General features: G+C 48.3%; 1 protein-coding gene across 10 annotated transcripts in view; it reads left to right on the top strand.

Annotated features, from left to right (window-relative positions):
• Window positions 1-20,155, top strand: part of NEDD4L (NEDD4 like E3 ubiquitin protein ligase) — a 112,322-nt gene that overhangs the window by 43,503 nt on the left and 48,664 nt on the right. For 5 of the 10 annotated variants that reach the window (XM_069880783.1, XM_069880784.1, XM_069880785.1 and 2 more), the window contains 3 exons: window positions 3,972-4,053; window positions 8,404-8,442; window positions 10,111-10,164. In XM_069880783.1, the coding sequence (XP_069736884.1) occupies window positions 3,972-4,053; window positions 8,404-8,442; window positions 10,111-10,164 (175 nt within the window). Of the gene's footprint in view, window positions 1-3,971; window positions 4,054-8,403; window positions 8,443-10,110; window positions 10,165-12,270; window positions 13,567-20,155 lie in introns of those variants that run through there. The other 5 variants (XM_069880780.1, XM_069880781.1, XM_069880779.1 and 2 more) reach the window with 4 other exon arrangements.

The following is a 20,155-nucleotide window of genomic DNA, read 5'->3' on the forward strand; positions in this document are numbered from 1 at the left end:
TGTAGCACGGGGCTGCTCTGGATGCTGCTACCTAGCAGTGTGCATGGTCCTTCGCATTGCAGCATTCTACTTGGCAAAGGTTTAGAAGCGAGGAGCCCTTTTAGTTTAGAAGAGCGGGTTGGAAGAAAAGCTCCTGAGCCTCTGGCCAGTACTGCCTTGGCACTCTGCCTCCCTGTGGCCTGGGAGATTAAATCTGGGAAGTGAGTTCTGGCAGATTTACCTGAGCTGATGTCTCTTTCCCTGTACCTTTTACTTCTCCCATATTCAGTCTGTCATGCCTGGACTGTGCTGGCTGGTGTGCTGCTGGCCTTCCAGGTAAGGAGGGGATGAGCACTGGCAAACAATACAGTGTTCCCCCGGTTTCAGTGCAGGAGAGTAAGACCATGGGAATTTCAAACGCCTCTGCTTGTTCTCTTTCCTTCCAGTTGAATGGAGGTTAAGTTAAGACACTGGAATTCAGTCTGTCCCAGTCTGCTCCAGTGAGGGTCCAGTGTGGCTGGGGAACACCAGGGCTGCAGTATGTGTCCGCTGTGGAGCTGAGAGAGGCCAGCTCCAGGCTGCAGGCAGGGAGGGGGGTGGTCCCTCCCTTCTCTCTGCCAAGTATTGAGAATAAACCTTTTTCCAAGGCTTCAAATTCAAAACTAACAGATCAGTCTTCTGCATATGGATTGTTAGAACTGGACATGAAGGAGTCACTGCTATGGAATAGCATAGACTAATTCAGTTGGAAGGGAGCTACAGGGACCTTCTGGTCCAGCTGCCAGACCACTTCAGGGCTGACCAAAAGTTAAACAATGTTGTTAAGGGCAGTGCCCAAGCACCTCTCAAACCTTGACAGGCCTGGGGCACCGCCTGCCTCTCCAGGAAGCTTCTTCCAGGGTTTGACCACCCTCTCAGTACAGAAATGCTTCTTCATGTCTCATCGGAGCCTCGCCGGCCCAGCTTTGAGCCATTTCTAGGCATCCTGACCCTGGATCCCAGGGAGAAGAGCTCACTACCTCTCTCTCCACGTCCCCTTCTCAGGAAGCTGCAGGGGTTGACGAGGTCTCCCCTCAGCCCCCTTCTCTCTGAATGGGACAGACCCAGAGTCCCCAGTCTTCCTGCTTCCACAAGAAGTAGATGACCTGAGGTCTGCAAACGTATCTGACATAAATCTGGGGTTAGTAGTTTTGGGGAATGTTCAAACATTCATTTAATGTTGCTCGAGAATAGCGGAGGGTACGTGCCTGAGGGGCCAAGAAGGACTTTATGGTGCCCCCTGGCACTGAGCACAGAAGAGAGAGTGGTGGGCTTGGTGGGACCAAGTGGGTGGGAGAGGGTGCTGGATGAAGTTGTCCGATAAGGAGATAGAGCTCCCCTCAAGAGCATGGAAAGAGCTGGATTTGGCCATCAATGCAAGAAAAGGCCTCTGCCCTCATGTCTGAGGGTATTGGTGTTTCCCTAGACAGAATTGCTGAGTTGTGGATGTGCTCCTTCCATGTATGTGGGACAGAGGTGGGAAGGGGACAATACAAGGGGAACACGACTGCTTTTCTTGCAGAAGCAAAATGATCGGCTTGCGCGAGACTTGTTTCCTTTGAAACAAGGCAGCGATTTCGGAATGTGAAGTTTGCAGGCGTGTGACCTTTGTCATGTGGAGCACTATTGGGGTTAAGAGATCTTTTTCTCAGCTCTGGAATGTCCTTCACTGGAAGAGTGGTGAAGACCTGGCAGAGGCTGCCCAGAGCACTGGGGGAGTCCCTATCCCTGCAGGAGTTCAGAAGCCATGTGGCCATGGAACCTGGGGACAGGGTTTAGCAGGCACAGTGGGGTTGGACTGGATGAGCTTTAGAGGGCTTTTCCAACCTGAGTGAATCACAGTGGTTCTGTGATTAATTGTGCCTTTGTATCCCCTTTCTCCATACATGCTTCTTGCTTCCCTGTCGCCCTGTGTCAGAACGGCTATGACTGATTCTGCCCCAAACTGGGGGCCTCACCAAGTCTCTGGTTTCTTTTACTGCGTGGAATTGTCTGTTTTGCCAGTATCTGTCAGGCAGCACAGTCCATTAAGCAGTTCAAAGCAGTATCAGCACTTCTTTTAATCACAATGATACTTTGTTTCCTTTTAAGCCTCCATGCTTAATGGTGGATTTAATTGCAGTTTAAGTGAATGTGTTGATGTGCATCTGCTGATGCACTGATTAGTCCGGCATGAGGTCTTGTTTACTCTGACTTCATTTTCACCTTACTGTTTCATTTTCCAAGTCAATTAAGCATCTGTTATGACGAATACTCAGCTACTGCTTGTTCTGTAGCGATGCTGTCACAAAATTGTGTTTTGAGTTTAAAAAGCGTCAGAGAAAGGTGTTTGGGAGTGTCTGAATTTGGGTGAACTGGTTGGTGGTCTGAGTGTCTGCTGTCTGTCCTTCCTTCAGGAAGCCTTAGCCTGGAATCCTGTTGGTTGTGCTACTGTCCTGAAAGAGAAGCTGCGGAGCCGTTCGGTGTCCTGGTATTACTCTACCGCCCTGTTCCTCTCTTCAGGCACAGGCTCTGCTCCAGTTCCACTTTCTGGCATTCAATCTGTACGAAGTTGCTGTTTCTGCAGGGTGGTTTTCTCCTGGTTGGGCCCTTTCAACATAGAAGGGTGGTTTGGGTTGGAAGGGACTTCAAAGCCCATCCAGTTCCAACACCCTGCCATGGGCAGGGACACCTTCCACTGGTTCAGGTTGCTCCAGGCTTCATCCAACCTGGCCTTCAACACCTCTGGTGATGGGGCAGCCACAACTTCTCTGGGCAGCCTGGGCCATTGCCTCGCTACCTTCACAGGAAAACATTCGCTCTTGATGTCCAACCTAAACCCACCTGCCTTGAGTTTAAAAATGTTTTCACCCCTTGTCACTGCAGGCCCTGGTGAAGTCTCTCTCCAGCAATCCTGTTAATTCCCTTCTTAAGACCCAGGGAGTCCTGTCGTGTTTAGCCCTCCCAGTGGGTGCAGTACACGGCTGCTGGTGCTGAGAAGGACCCAGCAGACTGCCGTCCCATAGTGGTGTCATGGAGCTTTCCAGAACACCTCTTCCTAGTAGCTACTATCTCCTGCAGAAAGGAACAGGAAGTATGCGGATGCGGAAGCAGAAACCTACAGCATGGCGGCAGTGCTACACAACTGGATTTTGGGTGAAAACAGTGGCCTCTTTTAGTTGCATGTTTTGTATCACTGACATAGAGCACTGTGTGGTCCATGGAATAGCTCTACTTCCTTTTCCTCCTGCAAAGAGGAAGATCTCAGGGCAGATCTGTCTCTGCTTGTCTGGTCCTGGCACAGTAGGCAAGGCTTGCCCTGAGTGCACGCAAACTCCGATAGAAAAGACCTATCATGGTGGTTCCCCTTAACGCTCCGTGGAGCTGGAGGTACCGGTTATTCTACCCCGCAGCTGCAAATGTGATGTTCCCTCTGATTCGTTGATCTTGACATTTGATTTGAATGGAGGCTGAGGCATTTCTGCAAACCTTTGTGAGAGGGTGTCATCTTCAGCAAGCTAGTAATGAGAAGGGAATGCAAAGTGAGCAGGGTCAGTGTGCTGTTCCAAATGGAAAGGGGTGCGGAGGCAGGCATCTGCTTCGTTCACGTTATCCAGGATGCAGGGCAGGGGCTCAGTGCCAGCGGCTGGAGCGAGGTGGCTACTTGCAGTCTGGGTGCTGGCTGTTGGGCGCAGTGAGTGTTGTATTTGGCATGCGTGAGCAAGTGGTGCTTGTCTGTAGCAGTGGGCCAGAGCTGAGTTAAATTAGCTTTAACGCTGTGGTTGGTATTTCACTGCACACATTCAAACATCTATTTTAACTGTTTCAGTACCTTATTACGGTCACCAGTGAAAACACTTCCCCTGGGAGCAGTTAGAGCTGCTGTTGTTGTCCAATTCAATGACAGATTTATACTGAAATTCTATCTTACTGTAAACTTATCTTCCCATTAAGTGTGGCATCTTCTCTTGCAGCGACCCGTACGTGAAACTCTCGTTGTATGTAGCAGATGAAAACAGAGAACTCGCTCTGGTGCAGACAAAGACTATTAAGAAGGTATGTATCTGCTCTCTTGTTATTCCGTCAGTTTGGAAATGCTAATACTAGAAAGCAATTCTATAATGTAATCCAGTGCTTACTTAAATTGTTGTGTACCTGTATAGCAACAGAATAATATACTTCTTTTTTAAACCACAATAAGAAAACAAGCGTGTGCATCTTCAGTGTCAGAAGATGTGCTGGAAGGAAGGGGAGAAATGCACGGAAAATAATTTCAGTTTTAATTAGAACCGACATTAAGTTTTCTTTAATTTCTTAATTTCATTGCATGCAAACACACGTTCCACCAGGCAGTACTTGTCATTACAGGGCCCTAAGAATTGATCGGTTGATTTATTTGTTTTGAATTTTCTGGCAGTGATGGCGGGGATGAATAAAGCCATAACCTGTGGGAAAAGTAAGGGAAAATAGCAAATTGTTTTTATGGCAATATTTAAAATCAACGTTGATTCTGCTGAAACTATCATTGCACAATGGAACGGTGAGGAAAATGTTGTTATTGCAAACACAAAATAGAGCACTGCTCTTCTGGGATCAGATCGCTCCATTTGTTGAGAAGTCCTGGAAGAATGGAAGGCTGAAGTGGAACCTTCCACAGGACCTGGGGCATCTTTGATGTTGGAGAGTGAAAGTGATTTTTAGAAGATTTCCTGGTTAATGTTGGTTGCTCCTATTACAGTAACAGCGCCCTAATCTGAAGGGTGCTGCTGGTGTAAAAATGTGATTGCTAAAGAGATGGTGTATTTGTCTCCTGTGTATTTGAGATGTCACGGCCGTAGAGCAAAGGGTCAGGAGAGGCTGCAGTGATGGCATGAGATTGGAGGTCAGGGTGTAACATCACTGCAGGCTTTACCAGCTTTAGATCCATGGGAATGGAGGAGAAGCAAGCTGCTGAGACCACCATAAATAATAAAAAGCAGTAAAGATGTGAAAGGATTGGATGGGTGGTGTCAAGGAAGAGATGAACTCCTGGCTCTTAGGAAGGAGGAGGTGAAGGATGACGTTTGCACACTCAGCTGTAGATGGAGGGTGATGATGATGTATCCTGGGATTGCATCTGCTTCTCTTCACCTTTTCTTCTGTCAGTTATAGCTGGCCTTCCTCCATTGCTTCCATTGTGGTTACGTGAATTCATCTATGGGAAAGTCCCAGCTGGTTGTTTCTGGTTTCAGTTGTTACATTGCATCTCAAGACTTTTGCCCTCGGTGCCTTATTCTGCCTCAGCAGCTTGCGATCTCCCTTTATTCCATACGTACCAAATATTGTTAGTGTGCCTTGACTTTGAGTTAAAATCATGAACAAAAAATGCTGAGCAGGGTAGAACTCGGGAGCAGTTCTCACAGGCACTGCTGATGCTTTCTTTCAGCTTCAAATCCTTCTTCTAACATGATGACCTCTGACCCTTCACTGGTTTTCAGTCTTCTACCCGCTTCTGCCTTCCCTGGCTCAGTGGGTGACTTGGAGAAGGCACCAGGAATGGCAGTTTTCTCCTTTCATGACAAGTGCTCCGTGCTGTGCCTGATGGGTATCCACTGTGCCAAGCTTCCTGCAGGGTTGAGCTACAGCCACAGGGATGGGATCCGTGTTGCTTCCTCACTCTAAAGTAATTCATGGGAATGTTTCGGGTACATCTGATGTGATCAAGCTCTGCTGAATTGCTGACGCACTCTGTTTTGATTCACCTCTCTCCACACGTGCAGTTATTCTGACTGTAAAATGGGATTATTCTTTGTGTTCTCTTTGGCGCTATTCTGAGTGGCCTGCTAGAAATGCTCCCCTCCTCTTCCGCAGTAGAAAAGGCTGCATCTGCTGTTTGCTGTCTTACGATCTTGTACGATGCTTTGTTAAAATTCTTGCTGCTGGGCTTCTGATTCCATCTGTGGATTTGTTCACAAGACTGGATAAAGACCATCCCAGTTCTGCACTGTGGCTGTGCTCAGCTCTGCAGACTTCACTTCTCCATCAGTTGTGACAGCACCAACCCCTCTTAGCTGTTCTGCTTTCCTAATGTGTGGTGTTAAACATTGCTTCCCAGAGCTGTTCAAGACATACTTCGTTCCCCCATGGAGCTCCATTGCTCAGGAGCAACCTTGCTTCCTGTGTTCCTGCTTTATTTATAGGGTTGAAACCATTTGCTATGTCGGTTTTGATGTCCTCTGGAAGATCTAGCACAGCGTGACTCCTGGCAGCTCCTTATCTGTGCGATCCTTGCCCTATTTAGGAAGCAGCTCTGTTTGCTGATGAGCCCTTTTTGTGTTGTTTCCGTGCGAACACCCTTGCTGAGGTTATTCAGGAGGTTGTTTCAGGAACCTTTGTCTCCCAGTGGATTTCTCCTTTGCTACTTTGATCTAGTGTTTGTGCTTTCTGGCTTGACCTGCTCATTGTTTGACTTATGAGGGTGCAAAAGATTTCTGTTGGGGCATTGACCAACAGTTGTGCTGCCCCATACGTCAAATATTGCCTGAAACTGGTGTTTGTAGGTAAGCACCATTCACAGTTAATGCATTACAGGCTGGCAGTAGCGCCCTCACATTTAGTATGAGACTGCACTTCATCTGTTAAGTGACATGGAACCTCTCTTGTCGTTAATGGGTGCGTTTAATATATACACAACATTTGGATTCTGTGATTTTCTTGTTGCTTTATTTTTTTTAACTGAACAGACTTGTGCTTCTTAAGGCAAAAAAGCTGAAGGTTCCTCTCTGCCCCCAACCCCTGTTCCTACTCTCATTTTATTCTGTTCATCTTCCCATCTTTTCAGTGGTCTTATCTTTCAGGAGATATTATCCTGCTCTGCCATAAGACTAGTTACAGAATCCCAGAATAATTTTGATGGTAAAGACCTTTAAGATCATTTAGCCTGACTATAAACCCAGCACTGCCAACTCCACACCTGAACCCTGTCCCTAAACACTACAGCCACACAGCTTTGAAACCCCTCAAGGGATTGGGACTCCACTGCTGCCCTGAGCAGCCTGTGCCAGGGCTTGACAACCCCTTCTGTGAAGGAATATTTCCTAATATTTATTCAAAACCTCCCCAGTTGCAACCAGAGGCCATTTCCTTTGTCACTTGGGAGGCAGAGCCCAGCATCCACCTCCCCACAACCTCCTTTTGGGGAGCTGTAGAGAGTGATGAGGTCTCCCCTCAGCCTCCTTTTCCAGACTAAACAGCCTGAGGTCCCTCAGCCGCTCCAAGAACCCCTGCGCTCCAGACCCTTCCCCAGCTCTGTTCCCTTTCTCTGGAAGGGGATAGTTTTGGGCAGGTACGACTGTTAGCTGCCTGCGTAGCCATTTATACAGGTTCAGAGTTCAATCTTAGTGGCATCACTTCTTTTGTCCTCCTTTTTCCCCTGCATTTGCTAGAGAAGGGCTTTCATGGCAGTATCTTCTTCCCTTTGTAATTAAGGACCTGTCTGTGGGCTGAGATCCAGCCTCAGCCCAAGGGGAAGAGGCTGGGCAGTGATTGGGATGATGAGATAACCCTGGAGTGTGTTGAGCTACAATCTGACTCTTTGGTTTCTGTGTCATAGGGAAGTGCAGTGCGGTGAGCCTCTGCGTCCTTGGTTTAAAGACTCTGTTATCTCTGTGTCAGGGAGTTAAGGTCAACAGCAGAGATTCTCCTGCTTTGCTCTAACACGGTTTTGGGGGATTGGAGCCAGTTGGTCCTCTGGTGAGGAGCAGTTTTTCACAAAGGGTCATCGGGCACTGGAACAGGCTGCCCAGGAAGGTAGTTGAGTCACCACGCCTGGAGGTATTTAAAAGATGGACTGACGAGGTGCTCAGGGACATGGTTTAGTGGCAGATGGGAATGGTTGGACTCGATGATCCAAGAGGTCTTTTCCAACCTGATGATTCTGTGTGACTCTATGAAACCCTCTGTGGGCAGTCAGGGAGAGCGTCGGGCCTGTGCAGAGAGATCTCCTTTCCTGTTGAGCTTTTCTCTTTTGCTGTTTACCTCCTAGGACAAAGCTGTTGCGGGTTTGTAGCCCTAAAGTTGGCCTGCTGTTTTAAAAAATACCTTTTTATCTGTCAGGGTTTCAATGCATCTTGAGAACAAAATGTCTTCAGGTTTTATTTCTGTAGGTTCTCGGTGATTCACCTTTTGCTCATAGAATCCTATTTATAATGGGCAGCTATTTCAGGAGCATCCGACTCATCCTCCCACCTGCAGTTCACTACGGAGAGAATCACTAAAGAATTCAATGGCAATATTCTTGTGACATGGTCTTTTCTCCTTTCCCCCCCACATCCCCTAGAAAATTGTCACTAGCACGCACATTGTGATGACTGAAACACGGTAACCCAAAAGAAATGTTAGTATTAAATATGTTTCTTTCTTTTACAGACTTTGAATCCAAAATGGAATGAAGAATTTTATTTTAGAGTAAGTTTCTCTTTACTTGCAATCAGCATTATAACATGTACAGTAATATAATATGTACTATACTATAATACAATAAAATAAGATGTATAATAATACCTACACCCTACGTGGTATTTTCTTGGGTTAGGAAGATACTTATTTTGTATTTGTTTTTTATATGTTTTCATAACAAAATGCTTGACCTAATGGATTTGCTCTTCCACTTCTGTTGTGCTGCAGTGACCAGCAGAGACTGGTGTGGGGTTAACCCAGAGAAGGGCTGTTCCACAGTTTAAGGGTTCATTTAGGCTATGGTTTGGGTTGATTCAGCTGGCAAATAAAAAAATTCCTGTTACTTGAAAGTGCATTTTTAGCAGAGCACATTTGCTGTGGGTTTACTATGCTAATGCAGTGGCAAATAATCAGAGTTATTGCCAGGAGCTGTGTGAAATTTAAGCCATTGTGGGAAGAAATAATGAAATACAAATGTAGAGAAGGAAGACAGAGAAAATGATTACTCTTGGCCTTTCTGCTCCTTGGCAAAAAGGTCAAAGTAAGCTTTTTTTATAGTTAGTTTAAAGTTTTCTGGATCTTGCTTAAAATGAAAACCAAGTTAAAACTAAAAGTGAGTGAGTTTTATCAGAAAAAAAACAACCTTAACTATATGAAAGTGTTAAAGGAGGGATTCAAATAGTGCTTATCAAACCCAACATACTATAAATGAGAAGGGCAATAACAATTTTGCTATTTAGTTGCCCTGAAATATTTTTCAGAGGAAGAACGACTTATTTTTAGTGCAGCTGTGGCTTCCCCAGCAGAAGGCAGGTAGAATTTCAGCAGGTTTGACAGTCCAACCTTTTAGAGCTACTGGAGGCAAGGCATCTTTGTAAGCTGCTAAACACAGGCATTGCATGAATGGTGTCTGTAGCCTAGTAGTTGGCTGTGGGGTGTCTCAGGTAGATCCTTCCCACCAACGTGACTGTTAATGCGTAGGGTTTGAGGTTGAAGTGGAATTTTTATTTCTAAACACGTACCAAACAGCTTTTCTAGGTGTTGCTGCTGGGTAATAGATCAGATCTCTTACATCAGCATTAGCTACTGAAATATTTGGATATGTGTAATGCACTCCGCCAGGAAAATATAGACTTGGACTTTTTTGAAGAACACAGAGTCCATAGGAACTGTCTTGGTACTGAATTCTCACTGGCTTCCTGTTATTCCTCACAGTGTTGTTTAGAACAGGTTCCCCAGAGAAGTCCCAGCAGCCCCATCACTGGAGGCGCTTAAGGCCAGGTGGCGTGGTGCTTTGAGCAACCTGATCCAGTATGCTTTGAGTTCCCTTCCAATGCTGAGCCATGTGGCTGCCTGGAACCCCAAGGATGGCCCCTCCAGGTTTCTTTGGGCCGTGTGTCTGACTGGAACCCCAAGGTTGTCCCCTCTGGGTTCTTCCCAGCCATGTGCATCCCTGTCTTGCAGTGAACACAGTGAGTGGAGCTTTGGATGCTGATTGCTGGATGCTTCCAGTTGTAGTAGGGTTCAGAAACAACGTGTTCCTGTGCTCCACTTAAAGTCAAACTATTGATTTACATAAGTCCTTTTTGGTTTGCCTGGGTTTATGTGACCTGGTACCCATGTGTGTTATCCTTAAGGTAATGAACCTAACATGACCCTATTTGTATTTTCTCATAGGTAAACCCAACAAACCATCGCCTCCTGTTTGAAGTGTTTGATGAGAACAGACTGGTGAGTGCCTGTCTTGGTTGTGTTTTACCCATCGCAGGGCTCCATGTTGTTGCACGGTGTTGCAGTCACTGTGCTAGGAAATGCAGGGAGAAGATTAATAAAGTGCCTGTTTTGGGGACTAACAGCGTTACACATGCAGGTCATACCCTGCTGGCTATTCTCCTTACCTCCCTGCTTGGACAGTGGAAACCTCGTCATGTTTGTCCTTAGGCTTCTCTGCTGCCAACCGATTGTTCCAGCCTTTCCAGTCACTAAGGAAGCAACTGCCTCGTGCCCTGATCCTTTTCTTGCACCTTTTAATCCTTCTGCATCCTTAGGGCTGTGGTCACCAGAGCTGCACCTTGTGTATATATATGTGGCTGCAGGAAGGTTAACGGATGGCAAAATAATACTCCCTGTTAGGTTTTTGGTCCTCTGACTTGTGATGCCCAGCGCATCATTAGTGGGTTTGGCGTGATGTGATGTCTCTTCCAGAGAAGCCTTGCAACATCCAACTGCTTCTTGCTCAGTTGTGGTTGAGGAAGGAAAGTCTCCGTGCAGCTGTAGGTGGAACCAGCAATGGTGTTGTTCCCAAGGATGGCATAGGGGGTGTGAGCCAGATTCTGGAGGTTTGTCTTCCGAAAGTCGTAACGCTGTCTCTTTTTGTTCAGTGCCTTTGGGTGGGGCTTTGAGCGCCATGATCCAGTGCGAGGTGTTCCTGCCCATGGCAGGGGGTGGAACTGGGTGGGCTTTGAAGTCCCTTCCAACCCAAACCATCCCATCGTTCTGTGATAAACAGCACCAGTGCTGGGCCAAAGCCGCTCGTGTTTTCCTCCTTGCTGGCTCATGGGCCACTTCACACAATAGGGGATTGTGCCGTCTGCTGGCGGCTGCGTCAGTTCCAGCTCCCATTCCTGCAGCGATTGGTCATGTTCTGACTTTTGAGAACAGGCTGCTTGCCAATAGGGGTTTCAGTGTCCAGCCGGAGCATCGACTCTCCACCTGCAAGTTCTCAGAGCTGTTGCCAGAGCCTGTGCTCTGGAGTTCTCCTAGGGAGTCACTGTGCGTGCAGTGAGAGGAAGCCTTGTGTTTCTAACCGGTGTTTCTTTCATACTGAGCACTGTTATGAGCACAGTCAGATGTGAGCATCCCTAGGCCACTGTGTTTCTGCATTGCAGAGCTGATATGGGGTGTGTGGCTCATGGTGTGGGGTCCTGTCTGCCCGCTCTTAATCTTGAGGCCCTCTGGCTCCCAGAGAACGTAAGTGTAGTCCCTGCTGGCAGCCATGCTCAGGGTAGTGTTGCTAACGCTCCCGCTGGAGGCCAGCCAGCAGCGGGCAGAGTTTCTATGCAGAGCTGAAGACAAATCGGTCCGAACCGATGTGCAGCACCCGTCTCCAGTTTCCGCTCCTGCGCTGCCTGGGAAAACTGAAAAAGAAACGTTGTCTCCTGCCTTCCCGCACATTTCTCCTGCTCTGATTGTGTGAGGAGTCTTTGCTGTATGTCTCATTGCTTTGTTTGGTGCAATGTTTAATGGCTAAAAGGGATGGCGCAGGGCAGCGTGGGTTAGAGGGCATTTGCAGGGATGGGAGTTGGGACTTCATAAAGGAAGAAGTTTGCTGCTTGCTCACGGTCTGCGCTCAGTTAAGATTGAAAGCAGAGCAAGGCTGTGTTTATTCACGTGCTGCCATGCTGTAATGCACCCCAAACCGTGAACCCTGCAATAATTTTGCCTGGGGAGCTGACGGAAGCATTTAACGCTCAGTGGAGGTGGATTTGTGGCAGTGAAATATTTGCGCTCTGTACCCTGCAGGGCTGGCGTGGGTCAGATTTACAGCCACACCGCAGGCAGCTGCGCCAGCTCTCCCGCTGGGGCGCCCTGCTCTGATGGAAAAGCAGCAGCTGGGAAGGTGCTGCTTCAGGCTCTTGCTGGCATTAAAAGGGAAGAAAAAAAAAAAAAAGGGAAAACAAACTCCCCTGGAGCATGGATGGCAAGGGGGAGCCGGCCCACGTGACTCCTGCCGTCCTACCCCATGTCATGGGCTGTCAGAGCGCCCAGCGCTCCTACCCAATCATGCCTGGAATGCAGCTTGCCACTTGGGCTATTTCTGCTATCTGTCGCTCGCAGGGCTGCAGTGCTAACGGATTGGCAGATGGGACGCGTTTTCTCGGAGTTTATGCCTCTGGTTTTTAACTTCTGGCAGTGCTTGAACTGTTGCCGTTCTCCCTCTCCCTCCCTTCCCTCTGTTAAAACATGGCCCATCGGCTGCGGTTTCATTTTGGCTCTGGGCGAAGCAACACAGCCCCAGAATCGGAGATTCTCGACCGGGAGAGAGAAGATGACTTTTTCATGGCATTCCACACTTTGCCGAGGAGAAGCAGTCCTCATGCTTTTGCCCGACACGGAGCAGATTACGGCAGCGGTGAGGATTTGCAAGAAGTAGGCTCCTTAAAGAGGAGTACATCCATGTTTATTCCCCACCTGCTGAGCAGCATGGATGTGCATCCCACCAGAAGCTCGTCCATGCAGATCTCTCTCCAGCGCAAAGTTGGGAACGGCTGCGTGGATGAGTGCGCAACCCTGGAATCTCCGGAGGCAACGCTGCCTTGTAAGTTCTCTGACTTCAGGGAGCACTATGCACCCCCTGTGGAAAACCATTCTTCTTCTCTGAGCAGTCCAGGGGGCACTCCTGAAAATTCCACCCCCAGGCTGATGGGAGAGTCAGGGCAGCAGATAAACGGAACTGTTTGCTGTAACCGTAGGGTGGTTTGCAATATTCCTTCTAGCATGCAGAGTGAGGATGCTCCGTCACCTGCCCAGGAGGCTGAGGGGAGTGAAGCGGCCTCAGGTTTAAACATAAGCGGAGTGAGGATCCAGCATCGGGCATCGAGCACAGACATACCGCAGGTGACTCTACTGCCCTTTGGATCCGAGGCTCCAAATAACACTCCCACTCCTGAGCCCCGGCGCTGGTCTTTGCAGCACGTGCCGGATATGTCAGCAAATTCAGGGAAGAAGCTCTTTGTGCTCCAGTTACATCAGCCACAGGCAAGTGGCACGGGTGGCGAATACAACTTTGGTTTCACTGGCACGAAAGGGGACCGGCTGGTCAGGTATCCTCGGATCCGGCTAGAAAGGAGCACTTCCTACCCTGTCCAGCCGCCGGCAGAAGAAACCAGCCCCACAGGTGATGGATTGGATTCAGAACCACATGGAAATGTCAGAAGTGGGGCAGAAATCTCTCGAAGCAATTCGGTAGAGAGGATTCCTCAAGGGCAGGGCTGTCTGTTTAAAATCCGACCAGATCAGGGCACGAGGCAGCAGCACTTCAGGATCCTCGTCACCCGGGGTCCTGAGGAACAAAGCCAGGCTGGTGGCGCGGAGGGTGCTGGTAGCCCCGGTCCTGCAGCAGCCGGCCCCGTGGTAAGTACGATGCTGTGCACATGGAAGATGGGGTTGCCCTGCACAGACTCCAAGGCTGGAGGCAGTGCTTCCTTTGTCTGTACTAGAACGTTCTGCCTTCTCTAGAGCGAGCCGTGACTACTCTGTTCCTAACCTAACCTTGCTGTGCTCTCAGTTGTGGTTACAGCCAGTGTTGTATTTTGAGATCCTGGTGTCACACGGGTTCTTTAACTCTGTGTTACGTCAGCTGGAAAGATTGTTAAAAAGCACAGCATTCACATGGCAAACGAAGCATTGGTGTTTGTTCCACTGGCGGGGACCGCACTGCAGGAAGGGTTCTGCATGGCCTCTGCTTTGAAAAATGCTTTGCTACCCTCTGAGTGTAACGTATGCATGTCTGTACTTGTACACTCCGTTTCAAACGTGTTACAGTGTGATAGTGGCTGGGGCTAATGATAATGCCAATCATGATATCGACTTAGAGGGGGTACCAAGAAATTAGGACGAAAATCTTTTTTAAAGTAATATACATTTTTGTTTTTCTTTGGCCTTTTGGCAGTTGAAACCACATCGTAGTTTTTGTGCAGTACAAGTCCCAGTCCAACAACCATATGGACACCTTGGCACAGCTTCGTAATCTGTCGGCTTTTTTGTATCTGCCTCGGTTTTGCTTTAAGATGACAAATTATTGTCTGGTATTCCTTTGTTACAAGGAGGAGGATGATGGTTTATGGGGTTGAGCTGCTTTTAAAGGGCCAAAGTAGGAGTGAACGCAAGGGTTTAGATTAGTCATTTGCTGAAATAGCTTTGCCATGCAATCCAACCCTGCGCTCGCGCTGCATGGCTCGGCAATGCTGTATATAGCATTGGCCTCCAGCTGTGAAAGCCCAGCACTGGGAGAGGCTCCACTCCTACTTGCTCGTGTGTTCCCCTTCTCCTGTGCTGTCCTTTGGTGGAACGCAGCACACAGAGCTGCAGCAGGGCCCTGCAATGGCACTGCAGCTTTCCTGGAAAAGGCCAACAGGCTCCAAGTAGTCCAGTGTGCTCTGCTTTTGGGCTTCAGGGTGGGAGTGGGAATCACAAAGTCACACTAAGCTTCTGTTTTAAAGTAGAATTGAAAGGTAGTCCCTGGCCAGAACAGGTCTCATTTTGGCTGCTCTGCACTACTAATTTTGGTGAGCAGAACACAGTGCCTTTGCTGCCAGCCTCAGAACATCTCAGCAGGAAAACTTGGAACGCCGAAGCTCCACTGATTTTCTTCTTCGTTTGACTGGTGTGTAGGCAGTACAGTACATTAAGCATTCTCATACTCGAATCTAAACTTCATACTAAAAATGAAACGGAAAATGTATGTCTAGTTTTCCCTTTCCTGTTCACCCTCCCTCCCTCCTTTCCAATAACAGCTGCTGAGGGATACCCACTGTGTTATATAAGGAGCTGCAGTGTGTCAGCCCTTGGACCAAAGCAGCCGAGGGTTGCGGAGCAGTGCAGCCTGCAGAGCTGGCCGTCAGGGGCTCTGCCATTCTCCTTTTCCTAAAGGATCTGCCCTGTGAGTCATTTTGCTACTCTTCACCATAGCACGTACCACAGAGGCACCTCTGTGTTTCCAGAGCAGAGTTCTGAGATTGTTCCTCTGTGCGCTGCTTCTCCATACCGTGGGAAATGGGTGTGGTCAGCTGTGGAGCATGGCTGTCCCAGTGGCACTCAACCCACGTATGCTGGTGTCCTTAGAGCAAAACCAAGGAATTTATGGAAACTTAAACCTTTATGGTGGGGTTTTCTCCTGTTTGTAGTCATCCCAGGGACACTCAGCTGTGATGCCAAGTGAGGGGGTGCCTGAAGTATTTGGTTTTTTGAGCTGAGGGGAAAAGTGGCCAGGTTCTAGAGTTGCTTAGTGTATAAAAACTAAATTCTGGGCTCCTCCAGCAGGAGAGGTTTGGATGCGTTTGATTGACCCAGAGTCCGGGCACGGGGCTGAGTGCAGCAGCTGCCACAGCCTGATTTATCTTGTGCGCAAACACGCAGGCGGGCGTCTGCAGTCCTGCTGCTCCCGAGTGTTTATGACCTTTCGGATATCTCTGCTCGAGGCAGGAGTGGTGGGGGTAGGCAGGATGTGTTTTATTACAAGGCACTCGAAAACGTTCAGTAAAGTCTGAGCTCGTGTCCAGTTGTGAGCAGTTTTGTTTGGGTGCCTCATTACACATTCTTCTGGCTGCTGTGGTATTGCCTGTGTAATGCAATCACTGCTGTGTGTGCATCGCTGCAGCACACAACAAACACCTCATTGTTCATCCTTGTGGCCTGTGAGTGCTGGGCTGTTTTGTGGGAAACGCTTCAGAAATCTCAGCTATTGGACAACTGCTGGAGGGCCAGACAGAAGTGTCTTTGTTGGGGTCAAGACAGAGCACCCCAATGAGATGTTGGGGCAGTGGCGTTGAATTCTGTTTGGTTAGCAAACAGAAAAGGTAGCTGTGTCCTTCTCATAGCTTGGCTTTTGTGGTCCTTCCTTAGAGATAATGCTAGGAAAATGGTTGTGAAAGCAGAGAGTGTAATCCTGAGAGACTGGCTGGGATTGGAGTAAACCAAACACAAGCACAGAGGGCCAAAATCCTGTGTTGCACAGGGCCCAGAAGACCTAAATGTGGGCACCTGCAACATGCGCCTCCTTCAGGCTGGTGCCGTGGGGCAACCCATGGTCAAGCACCTCAGCTCCAGCTGAGACAGCATCCTTGGCAGAGTTCCCGTAGTGGGAAAATGGCATCAGGATCGAGTGACCCATGGAATATTTTCCTATGGACTCAGTGGGAAGTGGTTAAACAGTTGTTCTGAAGAAGGTGGAACTCTGGGATAAAGGAACTCCTGATGGCTGCAACGTCCACTTCCCTGCCTTCCTCGGCCCCGTGTCACAGGTTGTTCCACATGCTGCTCCTGTTGACTTCAAGTTTTGGTGGGGAAGGATAGCACTTCCATTGTTTTAATGGAAATGTGTTCATGGGAGACCTCTGCATGTTGTTGGGGTGATGGCTGCAGGGGCATCAGTGCGGGCTTTGTGTCAGATGAGGGGTAGTCAGGGAATTGGATCAGGAAAGACAGAACTATTTGCTAGAGTCCTTGTACACACCTAGTAATGAGCTGCTGGCAGCAGTGCTGGTGAAGAGAAAGCTTAGCCTTATCCAGAGTTGTACAGTACTGTATTTTAATGTGTTATTAATGGACACATAGCACAGCATATTTTGACAGTTTATTATTTCTAGAGGGCCTGAATACTGTCTTGGCTCTTTGGTTCCACTCACTCTTCGTCTGTGTTTCAGCGATGCCTTTTCAGCATCAGAAGGGTGCCGGGAGCACCTTCTTACCTCGGTGACCTCCTGGGCTTCGCAATAGATCCCTGCGAGGTTGGAACTTTGCGGTGAGCAGACAGCAAGCCACTCAGAGAATTGCTGCTGCTAGGGAAGTGAAAAACCTTGAGCCATCCTCTCTTGCATCCCACTGGGAGAGCTATGGGTCGGTTTTGTGTAATTGCAGTGGGGATTATTTGTTTGTGGGTTTGGCTGAAGAGAAGGCAGTTGGTGGGGTTGGGGACGGATTCAGGGGAACTGCTGATGACAAGTCTCTAGTGTTCAACAGTGTTACTAAAATAGCATCTAAAAGATAGGTATTTCTGCTCTGCCTAGGGTTAGAAATGTATATTCAGAGAATTCACTGCTTGCATCGACCTTCCTTAGCGAAGCCCTGCCACAACTTTTGTACCTTACTTGGGCTGTGGATCAATACCAGATGGATAGGAGCGTTTGTTCAGATATGCATCAGATCCTCCATGCAGAAAAGCAGATACAGCTGTGCCATTGTTTGTCAGGAAAGGGGTGTGATTGTCACATGCTATATCATACCTACCATGCCCATGAACTTGCCTTAGAGACTGGCGTTTACCATTATGATTTTGGTTTGGGGCTCCTGACACAGTGTGCTCCCAGACGTGCCCAGCATAGGGCAAGGAAATCCCGGGATGGGGTTTTATGGCTGGAAAAAAATCAGGTTAGGGAAGTATGGTTATACACACTGGAAAAATGTATTGCGTTTAAATAATAAAAAAGCAAGCTGAGGGGTGTCAGATCCTGCTTTTTTAGCTTGGGTATTTAGTCAGTGACAGTCGCACAAACTGTGTTCTCAGTAGTGAGCGTCAGCCTTGGTGTCACTGTGCTGCCTTTATATCGCTGTACACCGTGGGCTCATGGGAGCCACTCTTGGGATCGTGGATTGCTGCTCTTGTCACTGGAGAGAGGTCCCTGTGTGCAGTGTAGTCGCGGAAGAACACCCACCCCCCCACCCCAAGTCGTTATTAAGCTGAGCCTTGCAAGAAGTGAAAGCAAGGGAAATGTCAGTCATTGCAGTCCTTTGAAGATGGTAGATGCTTATATGTGCCATGTCCTTAAGCCATGTTTCTACCACAGGATTTTGTTTCCTTGTTCGATTGTTTCACGTTTCCAGTCTGTGTGGGATCCTGTGGGTTGGAAGGGAATTCATAACAAGCAATTCTGTGCTGTGTCCTGGCTTGTCCTTATGGAACAAGTGGCCGTGGGCCTCACTTGCCCAGTGCCAGGCCTCGGCTGGTCCAGCAACTGTGGCTGTGTGGCAGTGATGGAGGATGGCAGAAGAGCAACAGGGGCCAGCATCTGTACCAGTGTGACTTGCAGCATGAGAGACGTGTTTTGGTTGTCTTTAACATCATCCCCTATGCTGACAGATCCTCAGGGCTTAGGTGGGTGTGGGAAGCAGTGATGCTTTTCAGTTGGAAAAGAGGTGCGATTGCTTCTCTTACAGTTCCTGAGCCAAGTCTAAATGTCCGAGAGGTCCAAAGGATGACAAGTCAGAAATGTGATAAACCCTGTTCCTGAGGAACGTGTGTGTAACTGTCTGCCACTCTGGTTTCCATGGGATGCTGAAGTGTATTGGAATCCTGCTCCACTGGGATCTGACACGCAGAGCGAGCATGCACCTGGCCTTAGAGACATTCCATCCATCTGTCCATCCATCCGTGCAGGTGTAGTGCCATTTCCTGTGCAGGAAGGTAAAACCAGGTGTTGTCACTCTTTGGTGCCCATGTGTGATGCTGCTAGTGGAACTGTGCTGATGCTGCACCTTCAATCTCGGGAGCAGTCACCAGGTATGGAACAGCATCCTCAGGGGTGCAGGACAGTATCGTGGAGTAGGCTGGTTTGGGTTTGTTCTTTCCTTTGTTCTGCTTCCCATGTGAGGGGAGGACAAATTGCCGTTGCAGGGAGTGCAAGTCAGCTCATCGAATCACAAATTCATAGGTGTTTTTTAGCAGGGCTGGCTTTCCCCTGGCCCTCCCCATTATCTTGGGTTCCCTTGGAAGCGATTCTGGATTTTATTAGGCTTCATCTTCAGGCATTTTGCTGTTTCTCCCTGCAAGCTGTCTCTGTTGGTGTTACTCTGTAAAGAAACCAGGATAAAACTCTGAGCAGAGGAGCTGGCAATAACAGCACTTTTTCAATAGCAGTAATAAACCATTTGCTCTGGCCTGGAAACATTGTATGCAGAGCTGCAGCGCATGGTAATCCCAGTAATGCTGGGTTTATAGCGCATGCGGTTCATGATGGAAATACTGATGTAGTCCGAATGCCGAAGGTGCCAGGCAGCACAGCTTTGGGACAGATCAAGCCCCAGAAATCACAGAGAACAAACAAGACAGAGTCTTGGTGGCTTTTGTGCTGAGTGACTGTGTGCCTTTCTGGAAGAGCTGTTGGGTAATGCAGAATTTAGGGATGTGGCTGGTTCATGGCTGTTCTGTTTCAAAAAGCTGTTCTAAATCCTAATCGATCCCATTTACTTTTTGTCCAAATTAAATCTGTTTGTCAAATATCTCACTGCACACACTCATCCAGAATCTGGTGCTTCTGTCTGTTCATCTCACGGGGGGCACCGGCAGCTCCAGAAGTCAGCAGTTGTTTACACATAAATGCACTCCTACAATCAGCTTCTGGATCCAGAGAGAGAATAAATAAAAGGAGAAACCTCCCTTTAGCTCTACTGGAAATCCCTGGTGACAGAAACCCGCTGAAATGCCAGGCTGTGCCTTATGTGTGGGAAAAGCAAATTCCAGCGCTGGCATTACTGAAGCACCTTTTGGTTTGCAGGTCCATGGGTGCTGAGCCCTCAGCCCTGGGTCTGGGGCTGCAGGGAGTGGGAAGGGAATGTTGAAAGGAACGGTTGCTTCCCGTGGGGTGGGCTGTGCGACAGCATCCAGAATAGTGCTGCGTACCGTAAACTTGCGGTCGCTGCAGTGTTCCTGTAGGCAGCTGGGGTTGGAAAGAACGACCACCTGGTGCCTGGCATCTGGGGGCTGTGTGTTATATGTGCCAGCAAAGAATAAGGGATTATAAACTCAGTTATATCAAAATCATGATGTATATTTTCATATCTATTTCAATTTAAAAAATGTATATGTTTGTTATATATATTTTCATTGTTGACAAAAGGGCAATTCAGCTGTGGGTTTCTACGACCTGCCTGGCGCCTTCCCAGATCCTTGTTGAAGTCTTGTCTTAGTCCTGCTATGGAAAGAGGCGTTTTAAGGCAAATAATAATA

This window comes from Phaenicophaeus curvirostris, chromosome Z (genome assembly GCF_032191515.1).
Source record: "Phaenicophaeus curvirostris isolate KB17595 chromosome Z, BPBGC_Pcur_1.0, whole genome shotgun sequence".
In the NCBI taxonomy this organism is placed as follows: Eukaryota; Metazoa; Chordata; class Aves; order Cuculiformes; family Cuculidae; genus Phaenicophaeus; species Phaenicophaeus curvirostris.